The sequence below is a fragment of the Mastigoproctus giganteus genome, chromosome 8 (assembly GCF_048544385.1).
Source record: "Mastigoproctus giganteus isolate SK-2022 chromosome 8, ASM4854438v1, whole genome shotgun sequence".
In the NCBI taxonomy this organism is placed as follows: Eukaryota; Metazoa; Arthropoda; class Arachnida; order Uropygi; family Thelyphonidae; genus Mastigoproctus; species Mastigoproctus giganteus.
In genome coordinates, this window is record NC_143582.1 from 228,698,228 (window position 1) to 228,725,674 (window position 27,447).

General features: G+C 37.9%; 1 protein-coding gene across 3 annotated transcripts in view; it reads left to right on the forward strand.

Annotated features, from left to right (window-relative positions):
- The window catches only part of lic (dual specificity mitogen-activated protein kinase kinase lic), a 120,275-nt gene that overhangs the window by 30,190 nt on the left and 62,638 nt on the right, over nucleotides 1-27,447 (forward strand). For all 3 annotated transcript variants that reach the window (XM_090380540.1, XM_090380539.1, XM_090380541.1), the window contains exons 2-4: nucleotides 4,807-4,958; nucleotides 9,710-9,770; nucleotides 19,742-19,907. In XM_090380540.1, coding sequence (XP_090236666.1) covers nucleotides 4,952-4,958; nucleotides 9,710-9,770; nucleotides 19,742-19,907 — 234 coding nt within the window. In that variant the 5' untranslated portion in view covers nucleotides 4,807-4,951. The remainder of the gene's footprint in view (nucleotides 1-4,806; nucleotides 4,959-9,709; nucleotides 9,771-19,741; nucleotides 19,908-27,447) is intronic.

Here is a 27,447-nt window from a genome sequence, read left to right on the forward strand (position 1 = left end):
TCAAGATGATCCTGCAGTGCTTCTTTAACCAGTGCTTCCATTAATTTTCCTGGAACAGACGTTAAACTCACAGGTCTATAATTACTTGTGTCAGCCTTTGATCCTCCTTTGTGAATTGTTCTCACATTTGCACATCCAGTCTATGGGTACTTCCCCTGAGTCCAAGGAAGTTCTCATAATTATGGCTAAGGGTTTGCTTACTTCCTTTGCTGCCTCCTTAATATAATTGGATAGATCCCATCCACCCCAGGTGCCTTTCTTGTGTTTATCTTCAACAATTTCTCCTCCACTTTACTCTAAATTATTGCAAGATCATCTAGCTCTCTGCCAGTGTTTACTTCATCTATGGCATTCCCCCTTCCTGAATAACTCCATGTGTGAATGTAGATGCAAAATATTGATTTAGTTTGTTAGCTACCTGAGCAGAATCATGAATAGTTGAACCGTCGATATCAAGTGGACCAATCTGATTCATCCCCTTCCTTCTAGAGTTTATATAAGTAAAGAACTCCTTGCTGTTTTTCTATGCATCCCTTGTCAAAGATTTCTCGCAATCTGCCTTCGCCTGCCTAACCTCCTTTGTAACTTGGTTACAGATCGACTTATATCTATCATAGGCTTCTGTGCCACATGTTAATTTATATATATCCCATGCATTTTTCTTCTTTGCCATATGTCTCATTAGTTCATCTGACATCCATTTAGGCCTGAACCTTGAACAATATTTCTTAGTTGGTATGTAAAGCCTAGTAGCTTCCGAGATAAGTTCTTTGAATGCTTCCCATTTTGAGTTTGCTGTTGGTAACATCATCAGTTGGTCCCACTGTCTAGAATTTAAATACTGTCTCAGACCATCGGGAATGGTTACTGCTTTCGTCTTTACGAAAGCAGTAACCATTCCCTTTACCCCTGATGGTAGTTACCTCCTTGAGTAAATCCCACTTCAGCACACTGTAATCACTGTCACGTAATGGTACCTGTATCTGCAGATTCTTAATGCATGAAGAATCACTACTGATAATCAAATCAAGAGTATTGCTCCCTCTAGTTGCTTCCCGAACATGCTGATTTAGTAAACAATCATCCAATAAATCCACTTAATTAGATGAGATTTACTTAACTTTGCAGAATTACTTAACAAGCACAGGTCACTGTTGAAAAAAAGCCATGAATTAGGGTTGAATTTGAAAGTGTCTGCAATTCTGCCCAGACACGATAGGAAGGAGTATATGATGAGAGCCTTGTCGATCAATTCTGCCCTGGAAAGATTGTGCAAGGCTCAAGGAGTAGAATTTTTTTTCAGCCTGGTCTATACTTGTTAACAGGAAACACTGCTTCTACAGGGATGGGATACACTTAAATAGAAAGGGTGCAAGAATATTTGCTGAAGCTATTGAGGCAGTGTTAGGTGGGTCGGAAAACTGCTAGCTTGTGGGGATACAAGGACTAATAGATTAACAGTAGCCACTGGCAGAGGTGAAAGTGATTCTTGCACTGCTTCTATTGGAATGAGCAGCAGCCTGAAAACAAGATGCAGGGTATTTTAGAGACTGCTGGGAGTCATTGTGGTACAAGTAAACACATGGGTTGTGTTAGTGTAGCTAAGAATAGGAACAGGTGCATGTACACCAATGCTAAGATTTTGGCAAATAAATTTGATGAATTTCAGGTATTGCTCAGAACATCAAAGGCAGATATTGTTGGGATATCAGAGATGTCGTGTCACACAGATATAAGGAATGTAGAACTGGAATTTGGAGAGTACAATGTGTACAGAAAGGATAGACAAGATAGGAAGTAAGGAGTGGTTATACTATTAGTTAAGAAATGCACAAAATCCAAGGAAGTGAAGCCAGTCGACATCGCTGGACATTGCAGTGTCGAGTCAGTTTAGTGTGACATAATTCTGATTGGGAAATCAAAATTGAGAGTGGGAGTGTGTTATAGGCCTGATGACTCTGATGAGTATAATAAGGAACTGTACAGGGAAATAGTGGGCCAGTAAATCAGTGAGTTTTATAATGGGGGATTTTAATTTCCCAGATATTGACTGGAATTTGTGGGTTGATCACTCACACACACACACTAGCAAGGCTTTTGTGGATTTCTTGGATGATTGTTTCTTCATCAGCATGTTCGGGAGGCAACTAGAGGGAGTAATACTCTTGATCTGATTATCAGTAGTGATTCTTCATGCATTAAGAATATGCAGATAAAGGAATCACTAGGTGGCAGTGATCACAGTGTGCTGAAGTGGGATTTCATCAAAGAGGTAACTACCATCAGGGGTAAAGGGAAGGGTTTTTGCTTTCGTTAAGGTGACTACAGTGGTCTGAGACAGTATTTAAATTCTGATGATGTTACTAACAGCATATTCAAAATGGGAAGCATTCAAAGAATTTATCTTGGAAGCTACTAGTCTTTACATACCAACTAAGAAATATTGTTCAAGGTTTAGGCCTAAATGAATGTCAGATGAACTAATGAGACATATGGCAGAGAAGAAAAATGCATGAGATACATATAAATTAATGGGTGACTTGGAAGCCTATGATAGATATAAGCTGGTCTGTAACCAAGTCACAAAGGAGATTAGGCAGGCAAAGGCAGATTATGAGAAATCCTTGGCAAAGGATGCAAAGTAAAACAACAAAGAGTTCTTTTCCTATGTAAACTCTAGAAGGAAGGGGATGAATCAGATTGGTCCACTGGATATTGATGGTTCAACTGTTGATGATCCTGCTCAGGTTGCTAACAAACTAAATGAGTATTTTGCATCTACATTCATCCACGAGGAGTTACTCAGGGAGGGCGATGCCAGAGATGAATTAAACTCTGGCAGTGAGCTGGATGATTTTGTAATAACTGAGAGGAAAATGGAGGAGAAATTGTTGAAGATAAACATAAAAAAGGCACCTGGGGTGGACGGGATCTATCCACTTATATTAAAGGAGGTAGCAAAGGAAGTAAGCAAACCCTTAGCCATAATTATGAGAGTTTCTTTGTACTCAGGGGAGGTACCCATGGATTGGAGATGTGCAAATGTAACCCCAATTCACAAAAGAGGATCAAAGGGCAACATAAGTAAGTAATTATAGACCTGTTAGTTTAACTTCTGTTCCAGGAAAATTAATGGAGGCATTGGTTAAAGAAGCACTGCAGGATCATCTAGACAAGACTTCAGTTATAGCTCGGACACAGCATGGTTTTGTTAAGGGAAAGTCTTACTTGACCAATTTGATTGGATACTATGATGTGGTGACAGAAGAACTGGATGCAGGGATTAACTTTGATATCATATATTTGGATCTTAGAAAGGCTTTTGATACTGTTGCACATGGAAGACTGCTGCATAAATTGGAGCAGTGTGACATTGGGGGCAAATTGCTGCTGTGGATAAAGGGGTAGTTGAGTGGGAGAAGACAGAGTGGTAATCAATGGACACTGCTCATCGTGGACTAATGTTATTAGTGGAGTCCCTCAGGATTCAGTATTGGGTCCATTGTTGTTTTCTGTATTTATAAATGATATTGATGATGGTATATCAAGCTTAATGTCCAAGTTTGCAGACGATACATAGGTTGGCAGGGTTGTTAATGACAGTATGTTGCTGCAACAGGATCTAGAAAAGTTGAGCAGAATGGCTGGGAGGCGGCAAATGAAGTTTAACATTGACAAATGTAAAGTACTACATATGGGCAACAGCAATCCCAGAGTGACGTATCGTGGTACTACACTGACAGTGGTAGAGAACGAAAAGGATCTGGGGGTAATTGTGCAGGCAGATATGAAGTTTCCTGAGCAGTGCAGACGGTCTGCAAGAGTAGCTCATAGTGTCTTGTCAGTGTTATATAGGAATGTTTCTAGCAGGGATAAGGAGGTGATTATCCCCTTATATAAAGCAGTGGTCAGGCCACGCCTTGAGTACTGTATACAGGTCTGGAGGCCTCATTTTAAGAAGGATGTAGAGCTGTTGGAATGAGTACAGAGGAGGGCAACAAGATTAGTGAGTGGAACAAAGGGTTGCTCCTATGAAGAAAGGCTTAAATTTTGCAAATTACAGTGTCTGGATACTAGGCAACTGCGAGGTGATCTGATTGAGGTGTATAAAGCCTTGAATGGTTTGAGCATGCTCAACGCTGATGGAATTCTTCCTCTTGCTCAGAATAATCATTTGCGATCGCATAAATTCAAATTGAGGAAAGACAGATGTAGGATAGATCTGCGGAAGTTTGCCTTTAGCCAGCGGGTGGTTGGTTGATGGAAGTGATTTCAATCCTTTGTTGTGGAAGTTGATAGCCTAAATAAATTTAAGGCTGAGCTGGACAGGTACTTGGAACAAATGGAAGCGTGTTTTTTTTTTTTTTTTTTTTTGGCTGATGCTGCATAAGCCTGCTTTCTTGCATCATATGCCTCTACTAATGATAGTGTCCTTGGAACATGAAAAAGTCTTACATGGCACAGTCACACACACACACATACTGCATGTTAAATAATACAAAAAATTGCAAAAAGAAATGAGTGTAACTGTTCCCACAAGTTACCACCTGTTTTCAGGCCCCTGTAAAACATGAAGTGCTACAAGAATGATGATGCAGCCAAAGAAGCAGTGCCTTTGCACTTTCCTTTGTATAAAATCAGTGTACTCATTACTTTTAATAAAACCCTTGTACGTTGTGTTGAAGATTGGATATGAACTGGAACTCGAGCTTATGTTATCTTGAGATGAAGTGAAAGGGTTTGACATATTTATTAATTTTCTTATTATTGATCATTACTTAACTTTTTTATGCACTTTTCATTTAGATAAAAACGTGGATTCTTCAAAGGGAACTACAACAGCATATCAGTGCCATAGCCTCTCTCACTTTCATTATTTGTTTGTCTCTCTATTATATATACACATTTGTAGTATATACTTTGCCTTAGAAGAGATTGACATTCCACTATTATGGCAGGTAAGTTAAATTTAAAACAAATTTGTACTATAGCATTTATATTTCTGTAGTAGTGCCTGCTTTTTAACCCTTTGTGAACCAGGAATAATTTTTGAAATTCATACATGACCCACCAATCATCTGTGGCAGCTAGCACCTCCTTTCCTTTAAGCTCTTCTGTATATGTGTGTGTGTATATATTTGTATAGAATAACAAGAAAATGCAAACAAGAAGGAAGAAAAATGAAAAGGAGGAAGTATTCTAGTGGAGTCGAAGGACATCAGAAATGAAGACATGTTGCTATTTTGCTTGCAATCCTGGCCGTTGACACCTGATCAGAGGCCAGTTTTGTTAGTTGTGTGGCAACATCCTTGTTTTGCAAATTTTGTAATTATTTATCTATTGTACATTTTTTTTTTTTTTTTTTTTGATACCTTTTATCATTCTCTATCTCCCTCATTTTTTTTTTTCTGACTTTGTTTTGAGAGAGAGAGAGAGAGAGAGAGAGAGAGGTGCTATGGCTAAGATTATACATATGGTGAAACTTCCCCTAGTAGTACACCTCTTGTAGTGTACACACAGGCTTGGTTCTCAGCTAGAAGTATTACATGTCAAATGACTTCCCCAAAACAGATGCCCACGCTCTCTAATATAGATGCAGATACTTTAATAGGTGTCCTTTATGTATTTTGAGCACCCTATACCTGAAACTTTAAAGGGTATCTGTAGATTTCTAAGTTCTGATATTAAATCTAATCCTAAGTTAAGTATTCCATCTCATATTTACAGTGCACCCATACCCTAAATGACATACCCACTGATTTTCACAGCACGAACTCTGTTTTGATTCTAGGGTCTCCTGAATAGGGAAACTTATTTTATAACCACCTGGTATTAGTATTAGCAATGGCCATATGGTACAAAGAAGCCTAAGGCTTATGCTGCGCCAGCCAAAAAAAAAGAAAATAATAATAATAAAATAAAATAAATACTTAATAAATAATAAAAGATAAGGAAAAAGACAACCTATACATTTCCCTCCTCCCGTAGGTAACTTTCCAGCTGACCTTTGAATTTCTCCAAAGCCACACATGTAGGTAACTTATTCCAGTAATTTATAACTCGCTGGCTAAAATAAACCTTCCTGCAATCCAGTCTAAACACCTCCCCTCGTAACTTGAATTTTTGGCCCTTAGTTCTTGAATTATTTATAACCGTGAAAAGTTCGTCCTCATTAATTTTACTTTGCCTCTCATAGCCTTAATCAAGTCTCCTCTAAGGTTTGTTTAGCTGTGCAACCCACATATTCAAAGTCTTTCCTCATATGAATGCCCTTTTGCTGATCTCACCAGATGAGTTACTTGACTTTGGACCCTTTCAAGAAGCTCTGTCTTCTTTTAGGCATGCTCTCTATACTTGAACAGTGTGTTGGTCTGACAATAGCCTTATATAGGATTAGAACACCGTGGGTCTTCCTTGCAACCTGTCTACAATGCTCAAAGAACTTCATATCTGACCGTATCTTAACTCCCAAGTTCCTTTCTACCACTACTGACTTAGCTCAGCTCCAAGTGTATAAGTTATTTTGGGGTTATTTGTTCGTCAGGTGTAAGACCTTGCACTTTGCTGGATTAAAGCATATCTGCCACTTTTCTGACCATCCCTGAAGTTTATCTAGGTCGCTCTGAAGAATTGCTGCTTGAACTAATCTACCAATCTTTATATCATCTGCAAAAATTTAGACTTCATACCCTCTATCCCTTCATCGATGTCATTTAAGAAAATCAAAAACAGTAGTGGTCCCAATACTGATTCTTGGGGAACCTCACTTTTACATTAACCCAATCTGAGGAATAACCATTTATCATAACCCTCTGCCTTCTGCCCTGAAGCCATCCTGCTATCCATCTAACAATTTTCCCTGTGATTCCAACATGTTCCAGCTTATAAAGTAACCACGCATGTGGGACTCAGTCAAATGCTTTACTGAAATCTAACAAATCTAACCAGATTTGTTAAACATGATTTTCCTTTTACAAAACCATGCTGCACATCCTTCAGAATTCCATTTCTATCTAAATGATCCTGAATTCCACCCTTGATCATTGCCTCCATGATTTTTTCTACTACTGAAGTTAGACCAACAGGTCGGTAATTTCCCGCTACACTCTTAGAACTCCCTTTATGTATTTGGAGATATGTTGGCACTTTTCCAATCCAGTGGAATCTCTTCAGAGTCAAGTGATGCTCTCATAATTGCCTCAGTGGTTCACTGCACTCTCATCATAATCTTTGCAATCACCTGGCCTGTAGATTACTTCTATTGTCATTATACCTTTGCTCCCAACCATCTCACACCATACACATTCTATACTAGCAGCATGCAAAACGTCTGGATCCTGGACAGCTTTTGTCATACTCAGGCTGCTTTTGATGACACCATCACCACACCTTATGTGGTGGTGGTGTCATAAAAACTTTTTTTCCCTGAACCTTTAAGGTATCCTCAATAATACTGACAAAAACTCTTGCACCACCTTTGTTTAAATATATCCTGTCTCTACAAAACAGATTCCTTCTACCAACAAGTGTGGGCCAGGCTGATAAAAACGAAACTTCATGCTCAACCACAGTCCCTCTTCAGTTTTCATCATGTCTGCAGTGAATTCATTACACTCTTCATTCATGCATATCCTGAAACATGCAATATCCACATCTGCTTTTGGTGTTTCCTTCAAAACATGGTCCTCTTTAAGTTTAGGCTGATGCATATCCTCAAATTTCTTCACTATTATTGAACTGTTCTTTGAAATTAATAGAGGAAGAAGCAGTTATAGTGTTTGTTGCATCACTCACGGTGACAAATCCAGCATGTTTGATGCAGTCGGCAGTAACTTCTTCATGTTCAACCTTTTCCTATGATAAACACATGAATAACATTGCCTGTAGAATGTCAGGTTTGCACTGTTTTCTTTCAAGACAGCATAATTTTGTTTAATAGCACTTTGATAGTTTTTCTTAAAGCACAGATTACCTTTATCAGGTAGCTTAAGAACTGATGTCATGTTAGGTGTCAGGTAGGTAGGTAGGTACCTTTTATGCTGTGAGTCTACCTGCAGAAGATTTTTAAGCTTTCAATCTTTTTTAATCTTTTGGAATGGTGTATAAGTATAGTGCAAAAGCATCAATAATACATAGCCAAATCTGAATGAACAGAATATTAGCAAAGCGGCATCGTTTTAAGTTATATCATATTGTGAATACCTTCACAACGAGTTGCCATGATATTGCACTACTTCGAATAAGTAATGCTTCACCTGAGGTTAAGACTAATGTTACTTATTCTCATGGCAACTCGTTGTGAAGCTATTCACAATATGAGATATAACTTATTAAAACGATGCCGCTTTGCTAATATTCTGTTCATTCAGATTTGGCTATGTATTATTGATGCTTTCGCACTATACTTATACATAGTCTAGATTTTTCCATAGCTTGAGGCTTACTCCCTAAACGCTTTATAGTCTAAATACATCATACACCATCAGGCATCTCTCATATTGTGTTGGGCACCTCCGTAGCCAGGAGCAGCAGTGCGTAGCACATGCTTCTTGATTAGACCGGGGTTCGAGCCCATGAGCCACCAAATATGGAGGATGCGGAAAGGTCAGGGAATGACCACCACATATCCCCGGAGCAATATGGCCTTTGTTGCTAATGCTCCTAAAAACCAAATAACAACTCTCATATTGTGGAGTTATACTTCATAACTGTTTTGCCATCATTGCATCACTCGGGTACCTACCCACCCACCAAAGAAGGGCCAAATAGCCCTGAAATGGGTACCTACCCACCCACCGAAGAAGGGCCAAAAAGCCCTGAAACGGCACCAGGGGGAGCCTGATGATGTCTGGAGTTTCCAAGAATAGGTAACAACCGCCTTCTCCACTGAGGAAGCGTTGTCTATTCGAGGAGTTTGAGTTTTTGAGTGGTGTGAGTTGAAGGAGTTGCTGTCCCTTTCATCCTTCTACACCGTCTCTTTTCCTCTTCCACTCCTAGTATTACTTTCCCTCTACCTTTTTGCTTTTCTAAGTCTAATAGGGACAACTGGATAGTCGAGTTATTATCCCACACAAATACAAAATAGCCCTGAAACAGTGCCATCTGGGTGGTGGTATCCATCTGAGAATTAAGTAACATTAGTCTTCTCCTCAGGTGAAGTGTTACTTATTCGAAGTAGTGCAATATCGTGGCAACTCGTTGTGAAGGTATTCACAATATGAGATATGACTTAAAACGATGCCTCTTTGCTAATATTCTGTTCATTCAGGTTTGGCTATGTATTACTGATGCTTTCGCACTATACTTATACATAGTCTAGACTTTTCCATAGCTTGAGGCTTATGCCCTAAACGCTTTATAGTCTTTTGGAATGGTTAACAGTATACTTATAGGATGTTAGTCTTCAACTGCATGCCTATCTAAAGCTTGTGAAATCTTAATATTGCCTACGCGTGGCAAAGCTATTTGTTTCGTAGGAACCATATTAATATAATAATGAAATAAAATTCTAGTTGAAATTAATTTAATTTCACCAATGAGTAGTTTCTTGTGGTCAGCCTGCAAGCTGGACTTCAGCTTCAAGAAATTAGCATTCTTTCATTTTTAAATGTAAATATTGAAATATTACAAGTTACACATACTTTATTTTCACATTTTTCGTTCTTTTAATGCTGAAAATTTCTCCAACCTAAAACTGTTTTCATTTCAGGAAAGAAGCCCCGGCCTCCAAAATTTCAACTTCCACCTGAAGCCAACTCTACAGAAACAATGTATGAATTTTTAAGCTTAACTGTAATTGTATATTTGCATGATGTATTGCATTAGCATGTAGGTTAGTGCAAAAGCATCATTTTAACATAGCCATCTACCAAAGTAGTTAAATTAATTAATTAATTAAATTGGCATCATTGTGAAGGCATTCACAATATGAGATATAACCAAAACGATGCCAATTTAATTAATTTATTTAACTACTTTGGTAGATGGCTGCATTAAAATGATGCTTTTGCACTAACCTACATGTTAGTCATGTGAGGCCTTTGCCCTTAAATATTTTATTGTATTGCATTAGCTTAATTTAATTTCTTAATTTTAGAAGTAGTTTTGACAAGGTACCTTAGTATGCAGTTTTATTAATATTAATTGGCGTTACTTTTTATCTATCAAAGTTTATTACAATTGCTGTTCTTTCACACCATATAGAAAAAGGCCCGAGTTCAAATCTTGTCAAGACAGAAGAACTTTATGGGCTTTTCACCCTGCTGTGGTCAAAATTATTTATGTTTATTCAAGGATTACATCCTCCTAGTTTTACCTCCTAGAAACTATGGTGAGAAACTGTCATAGAATATGAGCAATTTAACAGATGATATATGATTGTTTCATGATCTTAGCCTTCAGTACAAAAACAGTTGATTAGTAGCAACCATGGAGAAGCATACACTGGTGTTCAAAGAAAGTGCTTCACCTAGGAATTTCACATTTCTAACCCTTTTTCGTAATGGTATGTTTCATTAATGACTAGCATCACAAATAGAAATATAAACAAGAGATTTATTAATAGTTAAGGCAAAGCTAAGTAATAGTTTGACAGGTGCTTTCAAAATATTCCAAAATGAGCATTTGCAACTTTTATACAACAGTTTTGGTAAACATGACAATTATGGCTGGAATGTTATCAGAAGCCCTCAATTTGTTTCAGTTTATCATTTTAAATGGAAAACAAAATGAAAAGTTCACCAGGTGCAAACTAATATTTAGTTGAACTGCCCCTTGCCATGATGACAGGAGCACACTGTCGAGGTATTGACAAGGTCAATTTCTGAAGATAATCAACTGATAGTTTGTGGTTGCAAACCCAAATTATGGCTTCCTGAAGTTCACAAAGGGTCTTTGGTTTCTTTCTGGGAACTGCAGATTCCACACGATGCCAACAGTTCTCTATAGGATTCAGAACTGGACTGTTTCCTGCCAGCTAAGAGTTGTAATGGATGGTTCTTCTAACCATTTTTTCACCTGTAACAAATGTAAACACATTACTTACTGTCAAACCTCTAATGCAGAAATGAAGAAGTGCCTACTTACACTTTTCGCCCAATGACAAGGAGCAGGAGTCATCCTGAAAGATGCAGTTACTTGGCAGGTTGAAATAGTCTCTAATGGTTGGCAGCAAGTTGCCTTCCAATATAGCCAGGTATCCATTGGCAGCCAGACAGAACCTTTTATAAACTGCAGGTGATAGGAAATGCACCCCCATATCATTTGGCTGGTGGGAAATTTCACTGTAGACACCATACAGTCGGGATGGTATTCTTCACCACATCTATGGTGAATCGTTTGTCTCCCATCAGAGTCATGCAGGTTGAATTTCTTCTCATCCAAGAAATGACTGACTTCCACTGCTTGGGGGCCCATTTGACATGCTCCCTACATCAAATTATTTGGGCCTTTTTCATTTTTTTGTATGAGGAGGGGCTTCTTCTTAGGACGATAAGTCAATTTTTGAAGAGGCATCTTCTGACTGTTACTGCACTTGCTACCACTTCTGTGTGTTCTTCCCATTCTCTGTTCAGCTCAGACGGAGAAGCTTTACAGTTTTCAAGGCATAAGTGCTTCAAGATGCAGTCCTGTTTTGGCATAGAGACTCGGTTGCATCCGGTTCCTTTTTTCCTGTCAGCAGAACCAGTATTCTTGAGTTTGGAAAGAAAATTTGGAAAAGCCTGTCGACTGATTACAAGTCACTCTATAAGCAATATGATAGGAAGAACATCCTTCCTCATGTAAAGCAACAGTGGCACTCTTTCTTCGTGGCATCAACTGCACGTAACTTGCCATCGTGACACAAGCAAAAAATGACTGCAACTCTTGCAAAGCGTGCTTATATAGCTGAACGTAACAGCTGATGCAATATTATGTCATCAGTTACACGTATCAATCTTATCTGATGCAATCTGTAAGAAATATTGCCATGTACTTGTGCTATTCAGATAACAATTGCAGTTTTAAGGGGTGGTGCACTTTCTTTGAACACCAGTGTACATTATAGAATTTGATTATGAATGGATTGCTAAGTCATGTCATAACATGTAGTTTCACCGCACAGAGAAAGGTTATTGGAACATGGAGTTGAACAGCAGAAACTGAATGTCTATGTGATAGATAGTGGAGTGAGTTTGTAAGGAACTTGACTGCTGGGTAGAGTATAAAAGTTTAAGGGAGATTCTGGGGACACACACTATTCCAAATGTAAGGACTGTATTCCAAACTGTGATTTTTGTGTTTTTCTCCTCTGATGCAGGGGTTGAAATACTTGTGATGTACTTATGCCATTAAAGCTTAGAAGTTAGGATTAACCTCAAAAATAGTGATTTGGTTATAAATCTTAGTGATATTGAAGATATGCATTGGAGCAGTATATATCTTTTGATACATCAAGAAGTTGTAGCTATTTGTGCAGGGTGGGACTTCTAATAGTAATAGAGGCATGTAATGCAAGAAAGCAAGTGTATGAGCATTAGCAAGGGCACATGATGAAAGAAAGCAAGCTTATATAGCATCAGCCAAAAAAAAAAAAAAAAACACACACAGACCCTTCACATTTCACCCGTCCACTCGCTCCAAATGTTTGTCTAGTTCTGCCTTGAATCTGTTTAGGCTCTCAGCTTCTGATACGTCAGATGGAAGTTTGTTCCGGCAATCAACCACCGCTGGCTAAAGGCAAACTTCTGCACATCTATCCTACAACTGTCTTTCCTCAATTTGAATTTATGCCCTCTCAGGCGATTATTCTTCGGTCGGCAACACCCTCATTCTGAGCAAGAGAAAGAACCCTATTAGCATTGAGCATGCTCAAACCATTCAAAGTTTTATATACACCTCAATCTAATCACCTCACAGGTGCCTAGTCTCCAGACATTGTAATTTGCAAAACTTAAGCCTTTATTAGTAAGAGCAACCCTTTGTTCCATTCACTAATCTTGTTGCCCTTCTCTGTACACATTCCAACAGCTCTACATCCTTCTTAAAATGAGGCTGCCAGACCTGTATACAGTACTCAAGGTGTTGCCTGACCGTTGCCTTATACATGAGGATAATCACCTCCTTATCCCTGCTAGAAAAATTCCTGTATATCATTGACAAGACACCATGAGCTACTCTTGCAGCCCATCTGCACTACTCAGAAAACTTCATATCTGCCTGCACAATTACTCCCAGGTCCTTTTCGTTCACTACCACTGTCAGTGTAGTACCACAGAGTTGATACGTTGCTCTGGGGTTACTGTTTCCCATATGTAGTACTTTACATTTGTCAATGTTAAACTTCATTTGCCACCTCCCAGCCCATCTGCTCAACCTTTCCAGATCCTGTTGCAGCAGCATAGCGTCAGTAGTGTCCTTAACAACCCTGCCAACTTTTGTATCGTCTGCAAATTTGGACATTAAGCTTGATATACCATCATCCATATCATTTATAAATACAGAAAACAACAATGGACCCAACACTGAACCCTGAGGAACTCCACTAATAACATTAGTCCACGATGAGCAGTGTGCATTGATTACCACTCTGTCTTCTCCCCCTCAACCATCCCTTTATCCATAGCAGCAATTTGCCTCCAATGCTACACTGCTCCAATTTGTGCTGCAGTCTTCCATGTGCAACAGTATCAAAAGCCTTTCTAAGATCCAAATATATGATATCAAAGTTATTCCCTGCATCCAGTTCCTTTGTCACCACATCATAGTTTCCAATCAAATTGGCCAGGCATGACTTTCCCTTAACAAAATCATGCTGTGTCCGAGCTATAACTGAAGTCTTGTGTAGATGATCCTGCAGTGCTTCTTTAACCAGTGCCTTTCATCCTCCTTTCGGCCTTTCATACTCCTTTGTGAATTGAGGTCACATTTCCACATCTGCAGTCTATGGGTGCCTCCCCTGAGTCCAAAGAAGCTCTCATAATTATGGCTAAGGGTTTGCTTATTTCCTTTGCTGCCTCCTTTAATATAACTGATAGATCCCATCCACCCTGAGCCTTTTTTATGTTTATCCTCAACTATTTCACCTCCACTTTGCTCTCAGTTATTACAAAATCATGTAGCTCACTGCAGAGTTTACTTCACCTCTGGCATTCCCCTTCCTGAATAACTCCTCATGTGTGGATGCAAAATACTCGTTTATTTTGTTAGCCACCTGAGCAGGATCATCAACTGTTGAACCATCGATATCCAGTGGAGCAACCTAATTCATCCCTTTCCTTCTAGAGTTTACATAGGTAAAGAACTCTTTTCTATTTATCTTTGCATCCTTTGCCAAGGATTTCTCATAATCTGCCTTTGCCTGCCTAATCTCCTTTGTGACTTGGTTACAGACCAGCTTATATCTATCATAGGCTTCCATGTCACCCATTAATTTATATGTATCCTATGCATTTTTCTTCTCTGCCATATGTCTCATTAGTTCATCTGAAATCCATTTAGGCCTAAACCTTGAACAATATTTCTTAGTTGGTATGTAAAGCCTAGTAGCTTCCAAGATAAGTTCTTTGAATGCTTCCCATTTTGAATTTGCTGTTGGTAACATCATCATCAGTTGGTCCCACTGTATAGAATTTAAATACTGTCTCAGACCATCATAGTCGCGTTTACGAAAGAAAAACCCTTCTCTTTACCTCTGATGGTAGTTACCTCTTTGAGTAAATCCCGCTTTAGCACTCACTGTGATCACTTCCACATAGTGGTTCCTTTATCTGCAGATTCTTAATGCATGAAGAATCACTACTGATAATCAGATCAACAGTATTAACCCCCCCTAGTTGCCTCCCGAATATGCTGATGTAGATAACATCATCCAATAAATCCACAAAAGCCTTGCTAATGTGTGTGTGTGTGAGTGACCAACCTACAAATTCCTGTCAATATCTGGGAAATTAAAATCCCCCATTATAAGACTTTCTGATTTACTGGCTCACTCTATTTCCCTGTACAGTTTCTTATTATACTCATCAGAGTCATTAGGCCTATAGCACACTCCTACTCATGTCTTGCTTTACATACCAACATGTCACACCAAACTGACTCGACAATGCACTGTCCAGCGATGTCTATTGGCTTCACTTCCTTGGATTTTATGTTTCTTAACTAATAGCATAATCCCTCCTCCCTTCCTGTCCTGTCTATCCTTTCTGTACACATTGTACTCTCCAAATTCCAGTTCTGCATTCCTTATATCTGGTTGACACCATGTCTCTGATATTCCAACAATATTTGCCTTTGATGTTTTGAGCAATACCTCAAATCATTAAATTTATTTACCAAACTCCTAATATTGGTGTACACGCAAGTATACGTGCACCTGTTCCTATTCTTAGCTACCCTAACACAACCCATGTGTTTACTTGTACCGCAATGACTCCCAGCAGTCTCTGAAATATCCTGCATCTTGTTTTCGAGGCTGCTGCTCATTCCAATAGGAGCAGTGCAAGAATCACTTTCACCTCTGCGAGTGGGTACTTTTAATCTATAAGTCCTTGTATCCCCCCAAGCTAGCAGTTTTCCGACCCACCTAACACTGCCTCGATAGCATCAGCAATTCTTGCACCCTTTCTATTTAAGTGTATCCAATCCCTGTAGAAGCAGTCTCTCCTGTTAACAAGTACAAGCCAGGCAGAAAAACATCCTACCCCTTGAGCCTTGCACAACCTTTCCAGGGCTGAATTGATCGACAAGGATCTCATCATATACTTCCTCCTATTGTGTCTGAGCAGAAATGCAAACACTTCCAAGTTCAACCCTAATTCATAGCTTTTTTTCAACAGTGACCTGTACAAAGGGTACTAGGAAAGTTTTGCAATACAGCTTTGTTTATTTAATTTTTTCAAAGTAATTTCCTCTACATTCAATACACCTCTCCATCCTCCGAAACCAATCTTTAAACCAGTTCTGCCAAGTTTCACTAGGGAGTAAAGCACACTCGTTGTCCCAAGCCCGTAGAAGGTCCTCATCACTGGAAAACCGCCTCCCTTTTAGCTTCATTTTCACATGCGGGAACAGTGCAAAGTCGCAGGGAGCAAGGTCTGGACTGTAGAGAGGGTGCTCGAGAAGTTTCAGTCCTGTCGTGGTCAAATATTCGGTGCAGGCTTTGGTGCGGTGAGCTGGAGCATTATCGTGATGGAGGTACCAGCTGTCCATTCTTGACTTTGGCCACAGGTTCTTCATAGATCCAATGACTTTAGGCAGGCATTGTTCAGTATACCACTTAGCTGTGACTGTCTTCTGCGTGTCCAAAACGACACGTTCCACAATTCCACTCGATTTGAAAAATACAGCTATCATTTTCTTCTTTACAGATCGGGATTTTCTGACGATTACGGGTGTGTCGTCATCATCAAAGACCCAAACTTTGTTTTGAGCCTTGGTCGGCAGATCGTAATAGTACAGCCAAGTCTCGTCACCTGTCACGATGTTGTTCACATACCGAGATTGTCCCATATCAAACTTTTTTAACATCTCCCGGCACCAAGTCACACGTCGTGTCATCTGCTCTTCAGTCAGTTGATGCGGCACCCAGAGAGATCAAAGTTTCTTCATGTGCAAATGATCTTGCAGAATCGAACGAATTGCTGGTGCATTTAGGCCCAAAGTATCCTCTATCTGTTGGTAGATCACTCGCCTGTTTTCGTCAAGTATTTTCCTCACAGCAGTAACGTTTTCCTCCGTAACTGACGTTCGTGGCCTTCCCGGCCTCTCAGAATTCTCCAGAGTGAAATTTCCCCTTTGGAATTCTCTATACCACCTGAATATCGTTGTACGATGTGGACAATCATCATCTAGTGCAAGAGTCATTTCTTCTAAGCACTGGTCTATGGTTAAACCACGCACGAAATTATACCGCAAAACTGTCCTTATCTCATTTCGTGACCACGATGCCATCGCAAGCACTTTACACTCTCACTACTAATGAATAACTGAGCCCATCGACTTGGCGCGGCGGCTGCTATGCACGTATGAACATGTCTCAACATGCAGCAACAAGCAGCTTCCTGTGATTCATTGTTGCGTCATATTGCAAAACTTTCCTAGTACCCTTTGTACTTGTTAAGTAATTCCGCTGGTCTCTTTCTCTTAATATCATTAGTGCCAACGTGTACAACTATATAATCTTTTGTGCCCTTAAAAGATGATATCCGCTGTACAACGTCATCAACCTTTTCCCCTGGCAGAGATATCCTGGTCCTGTTCCACCTATCCTTTTTACAAAGTATGTTCCCCATTTCCCTGACAATAGAGTCACCACCACCAACAACTACTAGTTCCTGTGGGACCAGTGCATTCTGCCTTGGGGGTTGTTGCTGTGTTGCGTGATGACCAAGTGCAAGCTCTGGCGTTGATGTGGGCAGCTGAGAGCTTGATGGGCCTCTCAATTTAGATCCTTCGAGGACATCCACCGTGTCCTTCAAGCTCTCATATAGGCCCATAACAACGCTGAATTATCGCCTGATTTCCTTACACTCCTTACATCTTGCACACACAGACATCCCCCATGGCAATATCATGTCCTGTACCCAATTGCTCCACAAACATCATGCAAGCAGTGCATTTTAAAAGGCTGTGATTCAGAGGGTAACTGCCCCCCTCAGTTCTCCCCTGAGCCACAGCACTCCCAATAACTTGAGCCTTTTGCTTTGCTGCTCTGGTCTGAGTCATGATTTCAATTTAATTTCAATAAAATTTCAATTTCAGTACAAAATTATAACCCTAAACTTGTATCCCAACACAGTTATAACGCTATATATATTTTTCAGTATAGAGTATTATCTACAAGTTCCGTTTATATAATTTCTGTATCAAGTTATGTATTAATTAATTATGTTATGTTTGTAATCTAAGTTGTTATATGTATTAAGTTAAAAAGTACAATTTAATTGACAATGAAGTTTAACAAGATTAATAGATTTTAATGATTAATTGACAATATTATATTATATACTATACTAACCTTACGCTACCTAGTTCGGGATATAACATTGTATCGTATAACAACGTTGTTGTTATTTGGTTTTTAGTAGCATTAGCAACTAATTTCATATTGCTCCGGGGATATGCAATGGTCATTTCCTGCCCACTTGGCTACGGAGGCGCCGTATAACAATGGCGGCAAGTTACGAACGGTAAATCTACGGACACTTAAGTATTAATTAACTGCCAAATCTTGCTGTCTTAATTGAGAATAAACTAAGGATCCTGACTAGGTCTATAGCTACTTATAGAAAATAATTTAATATAAAAATTGGTCAATAAAGTGGCTAAATATGGCTAAAATACTTCTCGTTCAGCGGAGCTGCAACTTGTAACACGTGGATTTGATACCCTTATCGGTACTAAGTTAATACCTACAAAATCTCTATTTAAGTTAAACTTTAAACTAAGTATCGTAACTAGGAATAGAAAGCTACTCTAAAAAATAAGTTAATATGCCAATTTAAGCTAATAAAACAGAAAAAACTTCTCTATTCCAGGAGTAGTAAAAACTTTGCCTGCACAAGGCTACTCTCAATTATTTTGAATTATTTTGAAGGGGGGATAACTTGTAAATTACAAAAGATTTCATTATACTGTATTTATTTTATTGTAACAGTCTTGTTATTTAATAACCACTCTTGTAGATCTTAGTGGGAAGAAGCAGAAGAGGGTGGGGGTAATCAGTGTCTCATATATTGAAGTTATGGCCTATGTGTTGGCTATATGATAATCTTACTCATGGAAATAAAAGATGGGGTCTGGTGTGACTTGTAAAAACTTAACTCGGATATGCCAAGCATTAACCAGGGGTGTCCGTAAGCTACTCAAATCAGTAACCCTCTACTACTGATTTGCTCCACCAAATGCTTTTTGATAACCATAAAGGAATTATTGTATATATACAACAATTCCTTTATGGCTTGTAGTAAAAAAATTTAACCAATTTTATTATAAAATAAATTTAATATAGGTTGACAAATATTTGTTCTCCAGAATTGATGTCATGACAACATCAATTCTTACCAATGCTTTTAGTGCATAAAAAGTAGTAAATATGGGTTCCTATCACACTGAAATAAGTTATTACGTTTGGCAATAAAAGTAGAGTTTAAACTGTATATTCATTTCTGATTTTTTTTTTAATGTTATTCTTTATTGTGTGTGTGTGTGTGTGTGTGTGTTTTACATCAGTAGGTGGGCCACTGATAAGAGCTGTGTGTGGCACACATGCTGTAGGATTGACACATTCAGATAATAAGGTGCAGGGGAATTTTGGGCAAATTTTTTAAGAGGGGAAAAAAAAAAAATTGTCCAGCAAATAGAGTAATTACCAACTTTTATTTACCCACCTTTGTAGTTCTCTATTTTCTGATTTGTATCTTCGGGTACAGGCAACAAGCAATACCATTCAATCAATAGTTATTAAGGGTTTGATGCCAATTGTTAGGAAGTTAGAGAGGGGTTTTTGCATATGGAGAGATTTGTTTTAATTTCAAGGTCAAAGTGAACAAGGTACATAATAAATATAAAAATAGCTTGTATAATGAGCTAGTTTTAGCAGGAGTATTTCAGTTGCTCTTCCAAAGCAGCATTTCAGTATAATGTATAACAGCAATTGCCTGTTATGTTTATTTGGAATAAGGTTGATTTTTATGTATGTTGTTTTAGTTCATTTACAAGATAATTTGTTGAGTTATAGCCATTTTTTGATATTTTTATTTAGTGCACCACCAAGAAATTTGGATAAAGTCACCACAATAACAGTTGGTGATGAAGAATTTGAAATAGAAGCAGATGATTTAGAAACTATATGTGTACTTGGAAGAGGAGCATATGGTGTAGTTGAAAAAATGACACACCGGCGCAGTGGTACTGTAATGGCTGTAAAGGTAAGTTTTTAAAAATTTTGAATCCCTAGTGTTTGCTTGACTGGTATATGTTACTTAATTTGGAATAGTATTTTGTGATATAGGAATTAGGTCTATACTAGTATTTCAAACTGTGGTTCATAAACCCCTTGGGATTTTGGAAAATTTTTCAGTGGGGGAGTGCTTTATGGGGAAAATGTGAATAGGCCTGATATTTGATAATGAAAACTGATGCCTTGTATGGATAGTTGCACAAAATTTTTTTGACATTAGTAGCTCTCCATAGTGTACATTTTTGCTCAAACATGAAGGTTATAACATGATCACCTTGTTTCCAGTTGTAATTGATTTTTTGTGTTCAAGTATAAATAATTGAAATGTATTATAAATTTACTTTATAATAAAAAGCATATTTAAATAAAAATAAAAGGCAATCCTAAAGTATATTTACCTCTTATTTACAATAAGTTGGTCTATTCGGTTTGTACTACATTGTATTGAGATGAAAGAAATAATTTTCAGAAGCGCTTACAAAAGTACATCAGCACTTTGAAAATTATTTTTTCATCCCATAGATGAAACCACTGTAGATTTTTAATCCTACATATTATTTTTGTCCTTTATATATACATTTTATTAGTAGTAGTATTAATGTTTAATATTATTAACATTTTATTAATAGTAGTATTAATGTTTAATTAGTATTAATTGGCCCTATAGTGCAGTGCAGCCACGAGCTTTTGCTGCTCTAACCAAAATAATTCTAACAGATTAAAAACACTGCACTCTGTATACATTTTTTTATAGTGGATCTACTTGATTTGTAGTACAAACTGAGGAGACCCACTATAAAAAAAAATGTATAGTTTGTTGAAATTTGATGGAAAGAAAACTTTACTAAAAACATTCCAACGACCAAACCATTTATCAAGACCAATTTTGATGACGTTCAAAATTCTTGTGGATGTAATTGTCAAATTTAGAGGGAGGAATGAACACAGTGTTGTAAAAACTAGTTACATTAAATGCCACGCTATTTTTAAATTAAAGAAATTATATGAATTAGGTGAAAAAACTAATTATGAAAAATGCTGCATTATTTATTTTTTTTATTTTTAATTGTGATAATTATGCACTTGTCACTTTGGGATCTTTGAAAGAAGGAATAAATTGAATTTAAGAGCTATTTAGAACAAACTCAAACTCTGCACTAATTTTTATTTTATTGTAAATTAAGCAATGAAATGAATTAGCTAAAAACACTAGATGGTAAAAATGCTGTGCTATTTTTTGATTAAAACAAATTGTGTGGATTTGGTCAGAAGAATTTGTGTTAATTTCATTTAATCATAAATTAAGTGAAAATACTGACAAGATTATTAGCTGTTCACATGATTAAAGATGATGCCTTACAATACTTTAAAATGCTGCATGGAATTATATTTATAAACTGTATAAAGAAAAGAAACTTAATGCAATATTTAAACAAATTAAGGAAAAACAAAACTTTGTCTAATCTTGTAATCCAGTCTTTGAATATAATCTTACAGAATTCACTGCCTCAGCTTCTGCTTTCTGTAACTGCCAACCATTTTATGTATTAACTGGATTAATAATATTTTAAGGCTAAACGCCGACCGGGCTAGCCGAGTGGGTAAAATACCTGCCTGGCAACCCAAAGGTCGCGGGTTCGATTCCCGCCTCGGGCTGGATCAAAGTACTGTAAAAACCTTGGGAGGTGCAATATGGCCACAGAAGCCGATGCGCCAACAACTACCAAATAAAAAAAAAAAATAAAAAAAAAATAAGGCTAAACTATGACATTAGTTAATGCTTTTGCAGCGCCTCCATAGCCAGGTGGGAAGGAGCAGCAGTGCGTAGCACACGCTTCTTGATTAGACCGGGGTTCGAGCCCGTGACCACCAAATGCAGAGGATGCAGAAAGGTCAGGGAATGACCACTGCATATCCCGGAGCAATATGTCCTTAGTTGCTAATGCTTCTAAAAACCAAATAACAAACAACAACAAACAAACAATGCTTTTGCATCATTACAAGAGATTGAATTTTTTAGACAAACTCAAGTTTGTAAATTGCTGTCATTAACTTCTCACTTTGCGAGATCCTTCACGATTTGTCCTCCCTGTCCTCCTCCTTCATATATGTAATATTTCCCCATTAGAGAAGACTGTTACTTATTTTCAGTTGAATTCCACCAATCAGACAGCACTGTCTCGAAGCTATTTGGCTTCTCGTCAGTGAATGAGGAGGTGCCTCTGGATACCTACCTGCTCACTGGTATATATAACCAGCCTCATTTTGATTTCATGATGAAATCACCTCTAAGTTCAACAGACACAATATTTACCGTGAAATTTCTGAAAATAATCGATAATTATTGGCGAAATTAAAGGCAAATTATACTCCATGCAGGTTGGAGTTCTTTTTATTTCGCCAGTTTCCACTTCTTGATATACCTGAGCTCTGTACCCCTAAAAGAATGTTTTCTTTAAAAAATTAAAGAAAACTTTAACTTGTTAATTAACGTATCAGCAGTTGTTTCAGAAACTACATGTGGAAAACTTCTAGGGAAAAAAAAACTAAGAGCGTATTTGAAATCTGCATGGTTGCAAATAGGCTCTTAAAATCTAATGCTATTGCTGGTGACCTGAATGTGTAGAAATCCATTTCTACACATTGCATATTCTTTATTATTAATAAAATAATATTGACTTTTTTTTTTCTTTTTTTTTACCTTTTGATATAATTGGAAGGCTTTCTTTTTAAACTTCCCTCAGTCTGTATAGTTGTGTTATTGAAACGTTGTTAGGTTTCTTTTGCCGTGGTCATTAAATAAGGAGAATTTAAGCCTTTTTGGTATAATCCAGAATGTCAATTGTTGTGGCAATTGGTCAGGGAGAGATGGGATTGACTTTTCATTCTGTAAACTTGCCAGTGGCACAGCACTGTATTGGAATAACTAAGAGTAAGAACAGGTGCATGTATACCAATGCTATAAGTATAGTAAATTAAAATACTATACTATATATGCAGAAGTTTGAGCTTCTGCAGACCTTTCAGGACCAAGATATTTATGAGGAATACAACAACTTTCTAAAAGCGCTAAAGCCTAAGAAACCTATAGGTAAAAAATCCAAAGAATAAAAAATTAGTCAAGAAACACTTGTCATGATGAACCGAAGATGACAAATGAAGAGCAAGATAAACACTGACAAGGACAAAATTGAGTATACTGGCTTATGCAAAGCCATTAGAAAGAAACTCAGAGAGGACATAAGAAGATTTAACACAAGAAAAGAACAAGCATTAAGGGTAAATGAAGGACTTAATCAGCAGCCATGAGAAGTAATACAGAAAGACAAATGATACTGAAACTGAAGAATGTGGATGATGTACTTGTAAATAGCAGAGGAAGCAAAATTCAAATAGCGGAATACTATTATAAAGAACTATATAACGAGCGAGGGAAGATGGATCACAAATTAGCAACACATACGGCATGCCCAATATCCTTCCTGATGAGATAGAACATGTACTGAAGAAAATGAAGAATCAGAAATCCCCAGGTGAAGTTGAAGTTACTGTACAGTTATTAAAATTGGGAGGAAGAGACATGACAGAAACTGGCAAAACTCTTCACAAAATACATTACAAAAGCAAATAAATCAGAAATTGGAAATTATAGACCAGTTAGCTTGTTGTCTCACATCTACAAGTGGTTCACAAGGGTTATTACTAACAGATTAGAAAGAAGATGAGAATCAACCGAAAGCGGGCTTTAGAACGGGATTCTCAACTACGAATCACCTTCACATAATATTGCAGCTAAGAGAAAACAAATGAATATAAAACACCATTATGCCTGTCATTTGTGTATTATGAAAAGGCATTTGACTCTATACAGCATAAGGCAATGTTTCAGGCACTGGAAAGACAAGGCATAGATGCCCCATATGTTATGATTTTGAAGAAAATATATGAGAACGCTACTTTCTTTATTAGACTAGACAAAGACAATGGCAAATTTAAAATTGAGAAAGGAGTTTGACAAGGAGACACAAATCTCCGAAGTTGTTTACTGCTACCCTAGGAAGCTTTCAGAAGATTAGACTGGTTGCAGAAAGGAATCAATGTGAATGGAGAGTACCTAAATGATTTATGATTTGTAGATAACATTGTGATCATAAGCCATGATCCTAAAAAATTAGAGGAAAATCTTAATTAGTTATGCAGAGTTGGTAAGGATTTTAGACTAAGCATAAATATGGCTAAAACAAAAGTAATAGTGAACAGTTATGCCACAAAGTGATATAATCATTGAAGGTGCAGTAATTGAAAAGGTGGATTCATATATTTATCTGGGACAAGTCATTAGCTGTAATAATGATAAATGACTAGAAGTCAAGAGAAGAATAAATTTCAAATGGATAGCATTCAGGAAATACTGATGAGCTATATCCCAATTTGTCTGAAACTTAAAATAATGAACCAATGTATACTTCCCACCATGACTTATGGTAGTGTAACGTGGGCACTCACAAAAAGAATAAAAGAGAAGCTGAAAACTACACAGTGAAGAATGGAACGAATTCTATTAGGAATCAGACTGTTAGATAAGAAGAGAAACACATGGATTACTCAGCAAACACAAATAAAGGACATTCTTACCTAAACTAAAGAACTGAAATGGACTTGGACAGCACATAGCTCGAATATATTCTTAGTCCATCTGCCATCATATCTTCGCGCCATGTGCTCTGGTACCCAAGAGGAGCTAAAAGAAAACCTGGAAGACAACAACAGAGAGGGGCAGATGAAATTCATGAGTTCGTGGGTAGTAAATGGATGGCCATTGCACAAAACAGAAGGAACTGGAAAGTTAGAGCCTTCATCCTGCAGTGGATGAAAATGGCTGATGATGATGAGTTGACAGTGTGGTTTTCAGAAAGTTTTTAAATTCTATATAGTGGGACCAACTGATGATGTTACCAACAGCAAATTCTAATTGGGAAGCATTCAAGGAATTAATGTTCCACTAAGAAATACTGTTCAAGATTTAGTCCTAAATGGATGTCAGATGAACTAATGAGACTTGTGGCAGACATGAAAAGTGCATGGGATGCATATAAATTAACAGTTAACAGAGAAGCCTATAGTAGATAAGTCAGTCTGTAATCAAGTTACAAAGGAGCGAAGGCAGATTGCGAGAAATGTTTGGCAAAGGATGCAAAGAAAACAACAAATACTTCTTTACTTACTTAAACTCTAGAAGAAAGGGAATGAATCATATTAGTCTAATTGATATCGAAGGTTCGACTGTTGATGATCCTGCTCAGGTAGCTGACAAACTGAATGAGTATTTGGCATCTACATTCACACATGAGGAATTCTGTAGGGAACTGGAGTTAGAAGTTTATCACATTAACAAGGAGTTAAATGATTTTGTAATAACTGAGAGGAAACTGGAAGGGAAATTATTGAAGTGAAACATAAAAAATGGGTGGATGAGATCTATCCATTTATATTAAGGGAGGCAGCAAAGGAAGTTAGCAAACCCTCAGCCATAATTATGAGAGCATCCTTGGATTCAGGGAAAGACCCCATAGACTGGAGATGGGCAAATGTATCTCTAATTCACAAAGGGGGATCGAAGGGTGACACGATTAATTAAAGACCAGTTAGTTTAACTTCTGTTCTTTAACCCACGACTTCAACAGAAGTTAAAGTCGTGGGTTAGCATTAGCATTAGTAGAGGCATTTGATGCAAGAAAGCAAGCTTATGCAGCATCAGCCAAAAAAAAAAAAAAAACCCACTTCCACTTCACCTCTCTGTTCGTTCAAAATACCTGTCCAGCTGAGCCTTAAACTTATTTAGGCTATCAACCTCCACCACAAGGGATGGAAGTCTGTTCCACCAACCAACCACCCGCTGGCTAAAGGCAAATTTCCGCACGTCTATCCTACATCTGTCTTTCCTCAATTTGAATTTATGCCCTCTCAGGTGATTTTTCTGAGCTAGAGGAAGAATCCCATCAGCATTGAGCATGCTTAAACCATTCAAGGCTTTATACACCTCTATCAGATCACCTCGCTGGTGCCTAGTCTCCAGACACTGTAATTTGCAAAACTTAAGCCTTTCTTCGTAAGAGCACCCCTTTGTTCCATTCACTAATCTTGTTGCCCTTCTCTGTACTCGTTCCAGCAGCTCTACATCCTTCTTGAAATGAGGCCTCCAGACCTGTATACAGTACTCTAGGTGTGGCCTGACCATCGCCTTATACAATGGAATAATCACCTCCTTATCCCTGCTGGAAAAATTCCTGTATATCATTGACAATACTCCATGAGCTACTCTTGCAGCCCGTCTGCACTGCTCAGAGAACTTCATATCTGCCTGCACAACCACCCCCAAGTCCCTTTCATTCTCTACCACTGTCAGTGTAGTACCACAGAGTTGATACGTTGCTCTGGGGTTGCTGTTTCCCATGTGTAGTACTTTACATTTGTCAATGTTAAACTTCATTTGCCAACTCTCAGCCCATCTGCTCAACCTTTCCAGATCCTGTTGCAGCAGCATGGTGTCAGTAGTGTCCTTGACAACCCTGCCAACCTTTGTATCGTCTGCAAACTTGGACATTAAGCCCGATATACCATCATCAATATCATTTATAAATACAGAAAACAATAATGGACCCAACACTGAGCTCTGAGGGACTCCACTAATAACATCAGTCCACGATGAGCAGTGTCCATTGATTACCACTCTCTGTCTTCTCCCCCTCAACCACCCCTTTATCCATAGCAGCAATTTGCCTCCAATGTCACACTTAAGAGGCAATGCAGATCAACTAGACAAGATGGCAGTTGTAGTTCAGGCACCATGGGTTTGCTAAGAGTAAATATCTATCCAATTTGATTGAATACTATAATGTGGTCACAAAGGAATTGTATGCAAAAATAATTTTGATATTATTTACTTGGATTTCAGGAAAGCTTTTGATTCTGTTGCACATAAAATACCCTGCTGTACAAATTTGAACAGTATGGTATTAAGGGAAATTTGCTGCTATGGATAAAGGGATGCTTGAGTGGGAGAAGACATAGTGGTAATTAATATTCTCTTCATGGACTAATGTTATTAGTGAAGCTCTTCTCCCCATGGTTTGGTGTTGGGTCCATTGTTGTTTTCTATATTTATCAGTGATATTGATGAAGGCATATCAGGCTTAATATTCAAGTTCTCAGGTGATATAAAGGTTTGTAGAGTTGTTAATGACAGTAATTATCTAGTGCAACAGGATCTAGAAAAGTTGGGTAGATGGGCTGAGAAGTGGTAATTGAAATTTAACATTAACAGATACAAAGTACTACATATGGGTAGCAGAAAAACCAGCATAACGTAACAACTGTGCAGTGCTGCACTCAGGGTAGTGGAGAATGAAAATAATCTGGTGTAATTGTGCAGTCAAATATGACTGAGCAGCTCATGTGGTTTTGTGAACGATATGCAGCAACTTTGCTAGCAGGGATAAGGAGGTGAT